The sequence below is a fragment of the Glycine max genome, chromosome 15 (genome assembly GCF_000004515.6).
Source record: "Glycine max cultivar Williams 82 chromosome 15, Glycine_max_v4.0, whole genome shotgun sequence".
Classification (NCBI taxonomy): domain Eukaryota; kingdom Viridiplantae; phylum Streptophyta; class Magnoliopsida; order Fabales; family Fabaceae; genus Glycine; species Glycine max.
In genome coordinates this window covers 13,715,378-13,734,071 of record NC_038251.2, presented here as the reverse complement: position 1 = coordinate 13,734,071, position 18,694 = coordinate 13,715,378, and the positions used below count along the sequence as shown (strand labels likewise).

The 18,694-nt window shown below is 32.9% G+C and overlaps 1 protein-coding gene across 2 annotated transcripts; it reads right to left on the bottom strand.

Annotated features, from left to right (window-relative positions):
* Positions 1–1,500: 1,500 nt before the first annotated feature.
* LOC100500593 (uncharacterized) lies at positions 1,501–13,986 on the bottom strand. Of its 2 annotated transcripts, NM_001249595.2 has the most exons (7): positions 13,726–13,986; positions 13,100–13,160; positions 12,904–12,998; positions 12,373–12,406; positions 11,846–11,900; positions 11,722–11,764; positions 1,501–1,768 (listed from the first exon to the last, which is right to left on the bottom strand). In NM_001249595.2, exons 1-7 carry the CDS (start codon positions 13,903–13,905, stop codon positions 1,697–1,699), a joined length of 540 nt encoding a protein of 179 aa, NP_001236524.2. In that variant the 5' UTR covers positions 13,906–13,986; the 3' UTR covers positions 1,501–1,696. The 2 variants fall into 2 exon arrangements, 1 of the variants encoding a protein (NP_001236524.2); NR_154993.1 differs by lacking the exon at positions 12,904–12,998.
* Between the last annotated feature and the right edge of the window lie 4,708 nt (positions 13,987–18,694).

The window sequence follows — 18,694 nt, the reverse complement described above, 5'->3', positions numbered from 1 at the left end:
CATTGTACACCAAAAGAACCTCACTTAAGGGGCATTTGGGTCAATCTATAAACAGATATCTGCTCATATGTTTTTTTCATTGGTTTCAACAGCATATATACAGAAGAACACACTTTGTTACTTCCTTCAATTACTCCTAAATGTATGCCTAATAATATTCTGAGAATAACTATTCTACAATGTGTACCTTCAATTATATAAACAATCTGATAATTGTCCTATCAGTTCTAATATTATAGTGATAACATGACAGCTATCATACTTGATTACAAGTTAACTTAACAAAGCTTAATAACCCTTTTTAAGTTGATTTATGGATATTTCTAATGCCTAACTTATTTAGGAAGTAATCAAATTGTGGCTTGCCTAATGCCTTTGTAAAGATGTCTGTGTGCAAATAGAGACACAGACTAGTTTAATGGTATATCTGTGTGGCAATCCACTTTAATGTGATTTATTGTTCATTTATGAAAAACAAGGATTTTGGCCATGTGTAAGGGCATCCCAAGTGTCACATACAACTATACATGGGTTGATGCCAAGGTTGGATTTGGATAAAATACCTTTCAATCATTTTACTTCACAATAAGTTATTGTGACTGCCATAGGACAGTAGTCCACTTCAGTTGTTGAGGATTTAGACACTGTGTGATACATTCGAGTCCTCAAAGAAACAGAAGAGCTACCAAAGAACACCAACCACCCAGATAAAGAACCTCTGGTCAAAGGGTAAAAAACTCAATCTAAATCACACCAACGGGACAGTTGCAAGTTGCTATGTCAGCATACTAAGGGCCTGTTTGCATAATTTTATCCGGAAACACTATTAGAATAAAAAAATAAGAAAAAAAATTAAATAAAATTCTTCATAAATTAAAATTACTTATAAGTTAATTTTAACTTATAAAGAAATTCATTTAATTTTTTTTCTTATTTTCTTCGCTTAGAAGTGTTTCTAAGTAACAAATTACTCTTGGCTGGGATTATTTTTCAATTAACGAATTACTCTTAAAGGCACACTCCCAAGTCCCAATGATCCTTTGTCCACTGGGGCATGAATTGTGCATGAGAGAGAATGAATACAAAATAATTTGGCCTAGTATAAGGAGGTTGATTAGTTGGCCCACTAGATGTCTATTACCAAAAAAATCAAGCAAAGGACCTTGGGCAAAGATGAGTTTGTCGTTCTACTCCAACGGCACAATAGAAGGTTTGGTGCCTTGAAGCTCCTTCTCAAAGAAGATTCGAGAGCATATTTTATCTTCAAAATGGAAGATGCTAATAGCATTCCTAACTACTTCGAAACCTTAGTCCTTCATATGAAAACATGTATTCAATGAATAGCTATACAAGATCATTTCTTTTCTTGAGATAATTAAATTTATGTTGAATAAACTTCTTTACAAGTACTTACATTAGAAAAACAATTAACAAGCTTATTCTAAAGTTAAAATTAACTTATGCATTTCAATTTTTGGAAAAAATTATATGAAACATCTTCTATAATCAGGTCAAATGAAAAACCATTATTTCGAATACTTAAATGATCAAAAGATTTTAGAGTTGCGTTCCCAGCAAGGTATTCAAACTTCAACTAAAAAATACAATAGTTTACAGACTATATCCATATATTCTCGAGCAAAAGTGTTATTGATAATATGAAGATGAAGTAAAGCAAATAGCCGTGAGCTACTCATCATATTCCATTAAGAGTGACAACAACTGTACGCGGTGTAGGATAATCCCGATGCTCACAAAGCCATATACCCTAAGCAAAATGGAAATTTAAAATTTATTAACAATTTTGAAGCTATAATAATCTAGACTCAAGTTTATTACTATTAATACAAGTCCAGCTGTAATTAAATTTTACAAAAATTGTTGCTTATCCATTAATATAAATCTGCAAAATTATATAAATAATTTATTTTTTGTTAGATAAATGAAAGACTACATTAAAAATTAATTTAACATTAAATTAAACTGTTAATGAAGACTTTTTACATTGAACAATGACGTGACAAATATAGAAGAAGTATATGAAAGAAATATGGACTAGCAAAGAATCTAGATGTCCGAGCTAACCAGTGAGCGACTGGCTAGGTTGGCTTGTCTACAGACTAAACTCAATGAAGAGTTGTTGATAAGACAGTTTATGTTTACATAAAGATAAAATACAACCAAACTCAGTGAAATGTGTTGAAAGGCATTTCATGTTATCCAAAACTTGCTTGCAGTCAAGTTCGAAATTAACATTTTGAAGGTGCAGATTGTGAACCCAGATGGCTTCCATAGTTAAAGCCGTAAAGATGGCATAATCCCGAGCCACCATGCTCCTTTCCCATAGTTAGTTTGTCCCAACTAAGCCAATTAATTGTTCTTATGTTACAATTAGAAATAAATTTCTAATGTAATTTCACTCACTCTTTACAAAGAAAATAAATTAAATAACTTTTATTTTCTATGTCTTCTATGAGTACATACTGATATTTATACACTCACTTCCTAATCTTATCTAATTGTTTAAGATAAAATCCTAATCATAACTTCCTAATCTTAACTAATTGACTTTTTAAAATAAAATACTATTTGTAACTAACTACTAATCTTATCTTAAAAATAAAATACTAATCATAACTAACTACTAATATTGTCTAATTACTAACTAATTGACCCTTTATTTTTGACTTATTACAATTATCCCTCCCACTGAAACGGACTTGTCCTCAAGGTCGATTAGAATTCTAATCAAAATTTGGAAATTATTGTTGTACTGCATAAAATTCAAATAGCATCTTCAGGATTGGTATGTCGCCATTGGATAAGTACTTCCGTATACAGCTCGGTTTCCCTTCTTCTTCATTCTCCTATCCAAGACCGCTAGTGGCTGCAATTGAACTTCCCCTTCCTCATTATACACCGGCAAATCAGTTGAAACCGTATGGGCACCATGATGTTTCTTTAACAAAGATACATGAAACACGTCACATATTTTTGTTCTAGTGGGTAACTCAAGTTTGTACGCAACCTTCCTTATTCGCTCCAACACCTTGAAAGGCCCATAGTACCTAGCTGCCAATTTGTGGAAAGCATGGTTTGCCAAAGTAAGCTACTTGTACGGCTGAATTTTTAAATAGACTAGGTCTCCACATTTGAACTCCTTGTCCACTCGTTTGAGGTCAACATAATGTTTCATTCTTTCCTGGGCGCGAAGCAAGTTATGGTGAAGTAACTTTGTTATCTGTTCTCTTGTCTTGATGTTATAATCCACTGCTTCCACCAAAGAATCTCCTATTAGAGTACTATTTGGCATTGGTGGAGGATAGCCGTATAAAGCTTCAAAGGGGGTCAATTGAGTTGCACTATGAAACTTTGCATTATACCGAAGATCTACAGAAGAAAGATACTCTGACCATTTCTTCGGCAGGTCACCAGTGACACATCTTAAATAAACTTCGAGTGCTTTGTTGAGGGCCTCGATTTGCCCATCTGTCTGGGGATGAAATGCAGTTGACCGCAGAAGTTTGACTGCGTGCTTCTTCATTAGTTTCGTCCAAAATGCACTCATAAATATATTATCTCTATCTGAAATTATTTCACTTGGCCATCCATGTAACCTCACGATGTTATCCATGAACAACAGTGCCACCTTAGCAGCTCCAAAAGGGTGAGCTAATGGTAGGAAATGTGCATACTTTGTAAGTCTATCACAAACAACAAAGATGAAAGTCATGTCATTCGACTTAGGAAGACCGACTATAAAGTTCATTGAAATAGACTTCCAAGCCCTATCAGGAATGGATAATGGTTGAAGTAATCCAGCTGGCATCCTTAATAATGGTTTGTTCTGTTGACAAGTGATACACTCCTACACCCATTTTTTTATTGCTTTCTGCAACCCTTTCCAATAGAATTGGTCTTTAATTCGTCTATAAGTTAGATCATCTCCAGAATGCCCTCCAATCACAGAATTATTAAAATGTAGTATTTTCGTTCTGAGTGCTGAGTTTGCTCCAATGACTACCTTACCTTTACGTCTCAAGAACTGGTCATCAAATGTGTACTGCTTATAAGGTTGTTGACACAATCTTATTTTATCCACTATCTTCTGTAACATATGATCTTGCTTCCATGAGTCTTTAGCCTCCATCATCAATTGGGATATTACCTGGAAGATTGCTGCTAAGCTTCCTACTGGTTGTTGTCGCGACAATGTATCAGCTACCACATTCTCTTTTCCTTGCTTGTACTCAATGCTAAAGTTTTGTCCCATCAGCTTTTCAAGTCCCTAATTCTGCATTAAAGTTGTTGGAGGTTTTTCTAGCAAGTGTTTAAGTGCCTTTTGATAAGTTTTGATGATAAAGTGTTGCCCAAGAAAGTAATGTTGCCATTTCTTGACTGCAAACAAAATGGCATAGAACTCCTTTTCATATGCAGACAAAAGCTGGTATTTTGGCCCCATTGCTTTGCTGATATAAGCTATTGGATGACCTCGCTAAATTAAGACAGCCCCAATGCCAATTCCAGAAACATCTGTCTCCACAGTAAAGGGTTGACCAAAATCTGGTAAGGCCAGTACAGGAGCTGAGATCAAGGCTTCCTTTAGTGTAGAAAATGCCTTTTATGTGTCCCCATTCCTCTTGAAGTTAGTATCTTTCTACAACAACTGTGTCAAAGGTTGATCTATCTTCCCATAATTTCTGATAAATCTCTTGTAATATCCTAATAACCCAAGGAAGCCCCTGAGTTCTTTAACTGTTGTTGGCCTAGGCCATCGTTTTATGGCAACTATTTTATCTTCATCTGGCTACACCCCATTTTTTGAGATCAAATGGCCTAAATAATCTATTTTTGTCTTCCCAAAACTGCATTTTTTGTGATTGAGAACTAGGTTATTGTCTTGGAGAAGTTGTAATGTTGTACTCAAGCATTGAATGTGCTCTAGTCAAGTTTTTGCATATACCAGAATATCATAAAAAAATACAAGGATAAACTTCCTGAGATAATCTTTAAAAATGTCATTCATCAAGTTCTGGAATGTGGCTGGCGCATTGGTCAGCCCAAAAGGCAAAACCACCCATTCATAGTGACCGTTATGCGTTCGGAATGCTGTCTTGTGAATGTCCTCTTCTACCATCCGAACTTGGTTATAACCACTTTGGAGGTCCAACTTGGAAAAGTAACATGCATCATGAAGTTCATCTAATAAGTCTTCAATTAATGGAATGGGAAACTTATTTTTGACTGTTACAACATTCAATTTTCAAAAATCTGTGCAACACCTCCAAGAACCATCTTTCTTCTTAACCAGTATTAGTGGAGATGCATAGCAACTAGGACTTTCTCTAATAAATCCAGTGCTAAGTAGTGATTTCACCTGCCTCTCAATTTCTTCCTTTTGTGCATGCGAGTATCGATAAGGTTTCAAGCAAAATGGTTTATCATTGAGCAATGAAATCGTATGATCATATCTTCTTTTGGGAGGTAAAGTGGTAGGTTCTTTGAACAATTGTTGATAAGTTGCTAATAGAGCATCCAACTCAGATTGCTGACTTTGAGTTAGGTGTTGAAAATCAGCAACTGAAGAATCACTGTAGCAATATGGTCCTCTTATAGCAAGCAACATAGCTTGACATTGTGTTGTCTTCAGCTTGCCTGTAAGTTCACTCATATATGTTGATGCTAGCTTACCCTGTAAACAAAACATCTTCCCTTGATGTTCAAATTTCATGGTTAGCTGAGCACAATTCCAACTTATTTCCCCTAGTGTCCTAAACCACTGCATTCCTAGGATCACACCAAAAGTACTACTTGGCAAAACCAGGAAGTCAACAACAAATACAAGATCATGAAATTTCCATTGCACCCGACTACACTTCTTGGTTATCACAAGTTGCTTATCTGATGCAACCGTGACCGGAAAACCTTGAATATTTTGAGATTTGAGACCTAATGTTTTTACCCAATTCGCACTGATAAAATTGTGTGTGCTTCTAGTGTCCATCAAGAATGGCACAACTTGTTTCTTAATCATGCCTTGCAGTTGCAATGTACTACCACCAGCCACACCTTGTAGAGCATTAAGGGAAATACAAACATCTGCATCCTTGACCATATCTAAACTGCGCTTTATGAGATCATTGTCGTGATCCTCATCAGATTCGGATTGTATGTCAACAATCTTTTGATCTTGTGAGGAAATAATAGCATTTAACTTACCCCATATCTTACATTTTTGCTTATGATCTCGATCCCATTTGTCACCACAGAATCGACACAACCCTCTAGCAATCCTGTCACTAACCTACTTCCTGGAATTATTATTGGCAGTAGATACCTTAGAATCGGTTGGATATGTTGGTTGTGTTGGGTTTTGAGTCTGTTGCTGATGCAAAGTTGTAATTGGAATCGTTCTATGATGTTGTGATGTAACAGACCAGTTTCTTGAATACTTGGCCTATGAATATGCTTGAATCAGTTTCGTTGGAGAGAACTTCTTGGTCATCTCGTGAAGAACCTCATCTTGAAGTCTGGCTATTCTGACCACTTCCTGAATTGAAGAAGGTTTATGAACCCTGACAGATTTCTCCAATTTGACAGTCAAACCAGAGAGAAAGAAACTTAATGCTAACTCTTCTGGTATAGCAATACGAGCCAAAAGTGTGTCAAACCTCTCAAGATACTCAATCAGGGAATCTTCTTGCTTCAATCTCGCAAGTTCTGCCACCGGGTCATCGAATGCACCAGTGTCAAATCAACTGTCTGCGTCTTGCAAAATCTGCTGCCACGTCTTGTGTTTGTTATTCACATTCTGCATGTAATGCATTTGCCAAGCAAAAGCCTTACCATCCATGGACAATAGCAACAAACAAATTTGTTGTTCTTCCGGTGTTCCTTCCAATTCAAAAAATTATTCGGATTTTGCCTTCCATTCTCGATAATTAGAACCATCAAAAGAGGGAAAAGGGATTTGCGCCCTATCCACCACCGAGACAATGGGTTCATGAGTCCCACTATGATTTCCATCCTCAGTTGTGATTTTAGGTCCCTTATGTTGGGTTGCAAGCGAAACCATTAGTCCCTCGATAGATTTCTGCATCATCTCGAATGAATTTTGCATTGATTCTTGAAGATCAGAGACGATCTTCTCATAAGAATCCATGCGTGTCTCAAGCTCTTTTGTTGTCAACATCGTCACCTAGCAATCTGATACCAATTGTTACAATTAGAAATAAATTTTTGATGTAACTTCACTCATGCTTTACTCACACAATGAAAGAGGAAACAAACTAAATAACTTTTATTTTCTGCATGCCTTCTATGAGTACATACTGATATTTATACTCTCACTTCCCAATCTTATCTAATTGTTTAAGATAAAATCCTAATCATAACTTCCTAACCTTATCTAATTGACTTTTTAAAATAAAATACTAATCATAACTAACTACTAATCTTATCTTTAAAATAAAATACTAATTATAACTAACTACTAATCTTATCTGATTACTAACTAATTGACCCTTTATATTTTAATTATTACATCTTCCTAAGTTATTGTTTGAACCCCATCAAAAAGAGTTTAACATCCTTTGAGTCTCTTCCTCTAGAGTGGAGGGTAAAAGGAAAGTACTCCTGCAATAGGATGGAATAGCTTGAGCCATAGACATAATGAGCATCTCCCTTCTCACCTTAGAAAGATGTTTGCCTGACCAATGATTTATCTTCTTCCAAATTTTGTCTCTCATATAGTTGAATATAGCTTTCTTTTTCTTCCCAATCATGGAGGGCATACCCAGATAGTTGCCAAGTCCCAAGCATTCAGAAACACATAAGAGACTGGAAATATTATCCTTGACATTGCTAGGGGTGTTCTTATTAAAGAAGATCTCAGACTTCTGGAAGTTGATCACAAGGCCAGAGGATTTCTCAAAAGAGGTCAGGATGTTTTAAAGGACTTCAGTATGCTTATCAGTAGCCCTATAAAAAAGGAAACAATTATCAACAAATAGAAAGTGTGAGGGGATGGGAGCTCCTTTGATATCATGGATGCCTCATTTTCCTTCTACTTTCTTCAAGAGCACTATGAGACCCTCCATGTATATAATAAAGAGATAAAATGATAATGGATCTCATTGTCTCAGACCTTTTCTAGGGAGAATAGGACCAACAATGTCTTCATTAATCATAACATTAAAATCAATAGTCTCTATGCACAATCTTATCCAACTTATCAACTTGGTGTCAAAACCCATTTCCAGCAATAAAGCAAATAAATATTCCCTTTCAACTTTATCAAAAGCCTTGCTTATGTTGACCTTTAGAGCAAATTCACCAACCTTACCTTTTACCTTGCGCTTCATGTGGATAGTTTCTATAGCAACGAGTACATTATCTAAGATGGACCACCTCTCAACAAATGATGATTCTCACTAGAAATGCATTTAGGGTGCAAAGTTTTTTAGCCTATTTGCAAGGACTTTTGATATAATTATATACAAAACATTGCATAAAGATTTAGGTCTCAGATCAAGCATAGATAAAGGATTCTCCTTTTTCGTTATGAGAACAATATCATTGTTTTTCAAGAGAGGAGGGAATTCACCTATATTAAGGAAAGAAGTTGTTGCCATAAAGATGCCATCTCCAATTAAATACCAAAAATGTTTATAAAAAGCTGGATTGAAGCCATCGGGCCCGGGGGACTTGTCATAGTGCATTTGGAAGAGAGCTTGGCAAAACTGGCCTTTGCTGAAAGGAGATATGAGAACATTATTGTCTTCTTTAGTGATCTTGATGTCCACGTGATTAATAGTGTCATGATTTGGAGGCAATACCACAAATAGTGTCATGATTCTCTAACCCCACTTCCAGATCATTTAAATGTGCTACAATGTTATGCTTCTTCCTCGCACTCGTAGCTACATGAAAAAAACTAGAATTTGAGTCCTTATCACGAAGCCAAAAGGATTTGGACCTTTGCTTCCAAAATTGTTCCTCGTGATCCAAGAGATTATTCATCTGGTTTTGCAACTCTAGGAAGTGAGAGATAGATGCTGGATCATGGTTGTTACGACATAGCTCAAGTTGGAAGAGGAATATTGATTTCCTGGATCACTACACCTCTGAGAGGATTCCAAACTTTTGTCATCCTCTCTCTTGGAAAGGAGAAGGTTATAAGAAGTATTTGAGAGAAATGGAGGAAAAAATATTTGAAAGAAGACTAGTTTTTATGATGAGAGAAATGCTTTTGTTTTGGCTTCTTTTGGCTTTTTTGAGTTTACTTACAAATGATAACTTTTCCTCCTTTTATAGGTTTCAAGGGAGAGTTCTAAATAAATTAAGAAAGATTTCACACACTTCAAGGGAGGGTTCTACACACTTCTCCCAACTACTTACTTCTACACACTTCCTCCAATTAAATATTAATTTTACTTATTTTTACACTTCTCTAACATTTTCTTTGGAGTAGTAGCACAAACTTAATGGGTCTAACACTTGATTAATGGACTAAATCAAATTTATATTATTCAACACTCTCCTTTAGAATTAGCACACTATAGATGGTTTTGTTAGAAATATTGGCTATTAAAAATTGCCACAAAATGTAAGCTTTTTTTCTCCCTCTTTTTTATCCTTTACCTCTCTCAACATACTCCTTCCTCTTATGTCTTTTCAATCTGCCTCTTCTCCCTTCTCCCTTCGTGTCATGGATTCTCTTTTCTTCCCCTTATTCTCCTCTTCTTCTCACCCTTTGTCAACACTATCATCAGCCACCACATATTTGTCGTCATACACCCCCTCTCAAAATCAATATCTCATTTTTTTCTTGTTTTCGAGGAAAGGGTGGTGATGTTGTTGCAGAGGGCGGCAATGTGTGGGGTGAAGTTAAGGAGTTCCTTTCCAGCATGAAGCACATGGCAGGCGATGCATATATTCATGGGAGGATCCCCAGACCTCTATGCCTCCACTAGTAAATCTTGCTTCGGCGATGATTCAAGGTTAGAGGAAGGCGTGTGATGAGGATTCAACATCGGTGATGAATGAAGAGGTGGGGGAGTTCTACGTCATTTACGTAATGTTAAATATCCTCTTGTTTGGGTCTCATTTAAGAATACATTTGTTGGGTGGATTGAAAAGAGAGAGGAGAAAGGAGGAGGAAGTAGAGGGAGCATAAGGAGAAGAAGAGGAGGAAGAAGCTTATATTTTGGAACGATTTTTAGTCATTGATATCCTTATCTTATTAGCGGCAACTTCAAATGGATGGAATGGTCATTTTGAATCAGTTTAATAAAATAAAGTATTAAAATAAACTCTTTGAAAGAGGATTAAATTGAAGAAGAAAAAAAGATAAAACATCAAAATGAGAATTTAGCCAATATTAAACTAGTTAGTTATGAATTTAGAGTGTGTTTGGATGAAGAAATTTAATAGGGTAATTCAATTTTTTAAAGGATTTTAATTACTTTTCAATTAAATAAGATGTTTGGATAAAAATTTGAAAAGAAATTGAAATTTGAGTATTTTGATCAGGGATTTTAGTTAACTTAAATATTAACATTTCAAATTCTTTTATTTTATGAAAGAATTTGAAATTCTTTTGTGCGGTAGGATACCACACTTTCTCTGGCTCCTTCATTCTCTCACTATTCTCTCTCTTGCAACAGCTTCTCCCGAAAACCTCTGCTCTTGTTCAGCTGCCAACGGTGGTTTCTGGTGACTGCATCGGAAAGGAAGAAGAAAAAGAAGCTGATGATGGCGCTGCCGATGCTGCAGGACACAGTCGTGGTTGAGTAGAGGCCGAGGGACGATGATGAGAGCGTGGTGGACTTGGGAATGAAGGTTGTTAAGCAAAGGGAGACTCTCAGGGCGGTCACAATGGCCAAGGCTGTTGCCTCCGGTCAGCAGAGCAACAACACTGGTATTTTGATACGCTTGTTGCGCTCCGATTTGTCGTCCTCGACGCCGCCAAATGTTGGAGATGCCGCCGTTGCCGATTCCGGCCACCACTGGACTAGTCTTGCTGCGCTCAGCCTCTGCGGCTGTGGCTTATCGGTGAGTGTTGCTTACTCTTTGATGGAACTGTCACTCTTGTGGTACCTTTGCTATTTGCGTTTCATGGTATATAGTTATAACGACTGTCAAGTGAGTTTTGTAGATATGCTGCCAAGTAGTTTCCGAAATTGAAGGAGGGAGTTAGTGATTTTGTTTGTTCTCTCCTATATTCTATAGGAACATATGAAAGATTTTGGATAAAAGTTGGAAATTTCCTTTTGGAAATATCAATGCATTTTCCTGAATTTCAAGGGAACAAACACAAAATTTTAGAAATGAAAGAATTTAAATTGAAGTATTTGAATTTCTCAGAATTTAAAATTCTTTAGAATTTTAAATTTCTTTATCCAAACACACTCTTAAGATTTTTTTATTTTATGTAGATCAAACGTGTCGCTCCTCCATGCATCCTTCTTATCTTGAGTCCAAATTTGTGGGATCATTCGTTGCAAATTAGGTTATAACAGAACCTTTAATTAAGTAATAAAAACTTAACCTAACCACTAGCAACAAACAGAATCTTTATAAGAATTATTAAAATATTTGGTCAAATTAAAAATTTCGGTGGAAAAAAAGTCGGAAGAAAGAAAAAAAAAATAAAATGAATCACTTATCAGTATTAATCTTGACCAAGATATCATTGCAAAACGTTGATTTAGCTGTTACCTGCCATGTCCCCATATTAAGCTTTCCATTTGAAATGGGTATCCTAAATTAAAAACACAATATATCAGTGGATTGATGATAATATATTCCTCGCATAATAAATCAATTTGAACAAATAACTCACATGAGTGCACAACCAAACATCGACGATTTAATATGTGCCGGCATGTCATCTGGCCCTGAAATTATACATATGTAGAAATTAAATGAGCTGGCATGTCATCAATCAAATCCAAGATAGTTGACATTTTTGCAAGAATGTACAAGCCAACACAGTTGAAAAAGAACCAGAAATGTAGAAAGCCAACAGATTATGGTATAATATTATAAGTGTGCGTCTCTTGAACAAAAAGGTTGCTCCTATACCTCATTTTCTATGCCATATTTTACATTTCTCTTATGGTTATGGATAGAAATTAGAATGTAGAGACAGAATAAAAGGAGTGAGTAGTGTAAGTGTAGAAAGTTTATGTTACCAAAGACTAGTTTTGACGAGTTACCAAATATTTTTTTAACCCAAGTTCCTCCCATTATATCATTATTAGATCGCCATATCAATAAATAAATATATAACATAAGAAATATTTGAGAAAGTCGTTACATATCATGGAATTTGCTATCCCTTGGTTTGGTTAAAATAAAAAAACTAACCCTCTAGAGTATGCTTCCAAGGCGCAGATGGTCCCTGCAAACATATATATGGAAATTTCATTTCAAGGCCTTTTGTGGGAAGACTGTACATCAAAATATAAATTTTGATAAGAATTAAATATGTTTAAGGTCTCTTATAAATGATTAAATTTTATTTGAGATCCCTCATAAAATTTTTTTGTTGTTTTAAATTCATGATATATTAAAATATTTATTTTGAATTTTATTTGTATTCAGTTAAGTGATGACACGACATTATCACAATTGTCCATAATATTGAGAAGATCAGTTTGTAAGATAATATATAATATCACAACCATTCATAATGTTGAAAAGATTAGTTTATAAGATAATATATTATCACTTAATTGAAGATAAAGACTCAAAACAAAAATTTTAATATATAAGAGAGTTAACATAACACGCAAATTTATTAGAGATCCAGAATAGAATTCAATAATTTATCAGTAACCTTAAAATATTTAAACCTTTCCATAAATATTAATGTAAGAACTAAATAAAAAAATTAACCTCTGGAACTATCCCATTGAGGAAGGTTTCTGTATCATCCCGAACATCATAGTCATAATTCTCATTGATGGTAAGAGAAGCACTTGTGTGATGCACTATATTTCTCATTAGAAGTTCATTCTATGAAGCCCAAATTGAATTGACATAACAAAACTAACAATAAAGAGGACCCAATTAATAAAATATATATACTTACAGAAGAGATGGGCCAGGCCACACTGGTATTCAGACAATTCTTGCCGAACTTCTTTCACTATCTGAAGCAATATTATACATGGTTCATATGCAATACAGATTAAAGCATAACAGACTATTGATGCACAATATTAGAATTAGTAAAAAGAAAAAGAAAAAAAATTACAGAATTTTCAAGTATTAATTGCAAACGCCATTAAAAGAATAACGTGTACTGAAAACAACTTTTAACAGTTGATGTCCTCTTTCCTATCTTCAATTACTCACCCCTGTAGCTTCAATAATCATCTTCTATTACAAAAAAATAGTGTTTAAATGATCAGCAAGCATATAATAAGAGAAATAGTTGTCCTGAAAATATATGGAATTCTTATTATTTTTTTATAAACCAATGGAATCCTTTATGGGAGACAATCCTACTTGAACATGTAGAGAAAATCATATCTGAGTCAGATAAAATTATTATTAATAAATTGTTACATATAACTGCTCGAACTCAAATACTCAATTGTTAAACAAGAACAGCCCGTACAAGTTGATTCACACACTTGAAATTAACAAACATGGGATTTACAAAGAAGCGAGGGAAAAAAAATGATTGAGGTATAAGTTCAATAACTCACACACCTTAGAAGTGATTAAATGACAACCACGTTTAAGGGGAGGCAAAGTTATTGTCTTCTGGGCCCACTTAGGAGCAGCCACCTTGGCCGTGGAAGTGGGGTCGTTTACGGTTGCTGGGTTCGTGTGCAGTGACTTCACGCGAACTGGAACCTTAGCTGGTAAACAGATTGAGGAGACTTGCATGCTTAATACTCGAAAGGGAAAATAAGTGCTTCCACCGAATGAGTGAGTGAACTAAATTGAATGGGTCGTGTATAGTCAGTTAGTCACATTGAGCCATGAAACCAATATTTTATTAGGTAGAATATCTGCGATGTATAACACAGGGCATTGGTTGTGGTTGTGTTGCCACTAGCAAATGGTGCAATCTTGACCCCACATGTGTAAAGATTTTGCTGGCAGAAACCAGCGGTTACGGTTGATTGGTATTAGACTGAAAGAGTTACTAAAACTTCTATGTTATAAAACAACCAAATGACTTGTTTAGTCTTTTATTTTTTTCAGTTTAATTAGTTATCTTTTAAATTCATTTTAATCAATTATTTTTTTAATTAGATTCAAAGTAATCTTTTTGTCAATCTAAAATAGCATCATTGATCATATAAACAAATTAACAGCTATAAATCGTTAAGAAATGTAATTTTCTCCCTCTACTTCCTCTTTCTAAATAAAAACAATCACTGAAAAGCAAATTATTCTGATAATAAATAACAATCATAAACTATGACAAATTCAAAATTGCATGTTATAATTACAATTGTAAATTTGTCGGAGTTGATGACATTGAAATTACTTGCTATTTTATGGGAAATCTTTTTCTAATATGGTCCATTTTTAATCAAATATTCCCATCATTAAGTGATTGAGATTTGCAACTGTCAAGTAATTGTGATATGCAAACATTTTAATTACGAGTAACTATGATATGCGAATATTCTAAATCTCACAATTTGTTGCACATCCAATTAAGTTTTGTGACATCCATTTTTAAAAGGAGTGTGTTGATATTTCTTTGGGTCATCAAACTTGATTTTCTTTCACTACACAAACTCCATTGAGATAGCGAGGTTTTGAAAAATGAATGACACCTAGATTGAAAGCATTTGGGAAAGATCCAGAGCAAGTAGAGCAAAGGATAGCAATGGAGCAAAGGACCGGCAACCTGTGGATACTCGTTACAGCTATCCATTTAATATCTGTGACGGATTTTATCTGCAACTATAATTTTTCTGCAATCCCTACTCACCTCCCACCATAATATATTAACATAAACAAATTATATTACATTTGATATTTGTTTGTTAATATAAAATGTTAGTATGAATTATAATTTATATCAAATGTATTTTTTTTATTAACATAGTTTATGTTTAATATCAAATATAATGTTTGCAAAATAGATTGAGCTAATCAACAAAATTAATTATGCATGAAGAAAGTTGACTTGTTTTCTTTTAGCAATAAAACATGTGCATCTATTATGAATGTAAAATCACCAGGTGAAAAAGGTAGAGTGAAATCATATATATAGTATGATTTAACTTATTAAATTGAATAAAAATTAATTGAAAAGGTAAAGATATCAAAAAAGTATAGAAAAATAAATTATATAATGTAATGTATCAAGGAAATGAATTGCATTAATTTAGGATTTTAATAATATAAGGAGTATTCAAACTAATTCATGTATAGGTCAAAAGAAATAGTAAAAAATGTTATCTTTACATTTTTTCATAATCCCTTTTGGCCTATACATTAAATTATTTTTATATTTTTATATTATTGAAATTTTAAGTTAATGCTATTCATATCTTTGACAAATCACATTACATTGTTTATTTTTTTTATATTAATTTGATATATTTACTTTTTTCAAATAATTTCTAATCAATTTAATAAGTTAAATCATACCATGATTTCACACTATGTCTTTAAGTCATTGATCTTGCATTTATAATTATGTACAAATAAAGAACGTAATATAACAAAAATTTAAAAAAATTAGTTAATGGAATTTGTAATGACCCACCTTCATTATAAGTTTATTATACTAATACATATTATAAGTTTATTATACTAATACATCCATAATGACCCACCTTCATTATAAGCCTTCACATAATTTACATTAGTATAACATAAAAGTGTTAAACCCTTATGACTTAAAAAAACATGAATTATTGTGAAAGTGCATACATTACCAAAAAAGATTCACATTTAGAGGTTAAAAACAACAAAAATTAAGTATTTATAGTGATGTCCTAAGTCAGTCCCCACCATGTACATAAATACAAAAACATGTCAAATACATATAAGTGTAAGTATTGACTTATCAATATAAGATTTACAAGATCTTACATATATAGGAATTCACCCATTCATCTATTCTATAAACTTATTCTTGTTAGTCATCACAAAAACCTTCAATTTTAGGTTGAGAGTCCATCAACCATTCTCAACTTAGTGTCTATCCATATGCAATGTCATGTATGCATGTATACATTCAATCAACTTGAATACCACAAGTTTCATCTATATATGTTATAAGATTGTTTTTTTCTTAACAATACACTTAGGAACCCATCTAGAAATTCCATAAGCTATGTGAAAACATGAATTTCCTAAAAAAATTTGAATTTTCTAACATAGTTCTAAACTCCATTGGAAACCATTTAAATGGAATTTTCAACAAGTTTCCACGCTTAAGTGTCTGTTAATCCACGTTGAAGCGTAAAAAAATTCCAAGACAATTTCTCCTTTTCATGATCTAGTGTGTAAGTCCTAGCAAAATGACGTCTAAGTCCCAACACAATTCTCCAATTTCTTTAAACTTCTACAAAACAATTTCAAATGGCTTCCAAATCTTTTCCAAAACAAATTTCACATCTTATACTATATAAACAAATCATTCCAAACCCAAAATCAACATTTCAAGCATGAAATACTCAAACAAAGCATTCAATCAAAGTAAAATATCCCTTACCCTATGAATTAACCCAAAACCTTGTAGAAGAAACTAAAGGAAAGAAGTTTGGGCTTTTGAGTGATCCTTCCTCCAATTATGGTAAAGAATCAACTAGAAGGGACCTAAAGCAAAATGAAAAACATGTATTTAATAAATCATTATTATATCAATAACATAATTTAAATTTAGTTTCCTTTTTCATTTTAAATCAAACACTTTATCATGGAATTAAGAAAACCATGATGTTACATAATTAATATAAATATTACATTCTCCACAATTCCTTTTGACTTATACATTAATTAGTTTGAATATTCTTTATATTATTAAAATTTTAAATTAATAAAATTCATATCTTTGACAAATCACGTTACATTGTTTATATATTTTTTATATTTGCTTGATATATTTACCTTTTTCAATTAAGTTTTAGTCAATTTATTAACAAGTTAAACCATATTATGATTTTACACTATGCCTTTAAGTCATTGACTTTACATTTATTATTACGTATATGTAAAGGATGTTTTATAACAAAAATTAAAAATTAGTTAATGCAATTAATATAAATATTATATTCTCCACAATTCATTTTGACCTATACATTAATTAGTTTGAATATTCTTTATATTATTGAAATTTTAAATTAATGCAATTCATATCTTTGAGAAATCACATTACATTATTTTATTTTTTTCTACATTTGCTTGATATACTTACCTTTTTTTTATTAATTTTTAGTCAATTTAATAAGTTAAATCATACTATGATTTTACACTATGTCTTTAAGCTGTCGTTGATTTTACATTTATAATTATGTACAAGTCAACTTGACATGACACAATTGTAGGAGAGCTTCATGCATAATTAATTTTGTTGATGAGTTTAATCTATCACACAAATATTACTTTTTTTGTGTATAAATTGATGCTTATTTTTCTCAAAACATCACAACAAGAATTTGATATATACAAAATTGAGACTTAGATGGTAAAGATTTAGAGAAGAGTTATGACAAAGAATGAGATGAAAACTAATGACGTGGTCATTATGATCATAATTATGTTGGATTTCACACAAGTTGTTTACAATCCTTCATTTGTGCAAAATGGAACAAATAGTTCACCTAGTAAAATTGACTATTACCACAAATGTTAACCAAAATGTTTACCATTATTCATAACTGACACTGGTATAGGATGTTTTTCTACTTGTTTTCGAGGTAATTGTAAGAAGAAGTTCATCAATATTGTCTACAATTTTATTTCTCATTGTAGCTTGACCAAGTCCATTGACGTCAAAAATGGTATTTATTTTCTTACAACATTAACCTCTTTTTAAGTATTCTTTATAATCGAGTTAATTATGAGTTTGCATGTTCTTGATAATTGATTTTACATGTCAAATGTTCATGATCTTGCAACCTATGTCGTGGATTCTTGCTTCCAAGAGTGCTAGAACAAAGAATAATTTGTTAGAAAAAATTCAAGAAAAAAATTGTTAGAAGAAAAAATGCATGATTGTAATAATTAAATCTTAATTAATGAATAACTTTTTTATTTTCTCAAATCCTTTATCCTATTAATTTCCTTCATTTTTCTTATGTACCATTCATATGCTAGTGAATATGGTTGCAAATCAAACCAATAATGGTACTAATAAGTTATTAGGGGCAAATTAAAAATGTATGTGAAAAAATGTCAATGACCAAGACATCAAAAGCTTAAAGGATCTTTGCAACACACTACACAAAACAAATATTATTGTATGTTTTCTGTGAATAAAAATGTTCGCACTTATACAAAGTTATGTTTCAAAAACTTCATTTTTGGGAACTAAAGAGCACAACTAATATACTGTAAGAAACTTTTTATGTAAAATATTCAAATGGTAGTGAGTACTTCCAATAAACCCTTATTTGATTGTGTTTGAACCTCAATTTTTATCCCATTTTATCTTGTTTTGACTTCATTTTGTTATCAAAGCTTATATGGGTATGTGTTAAGT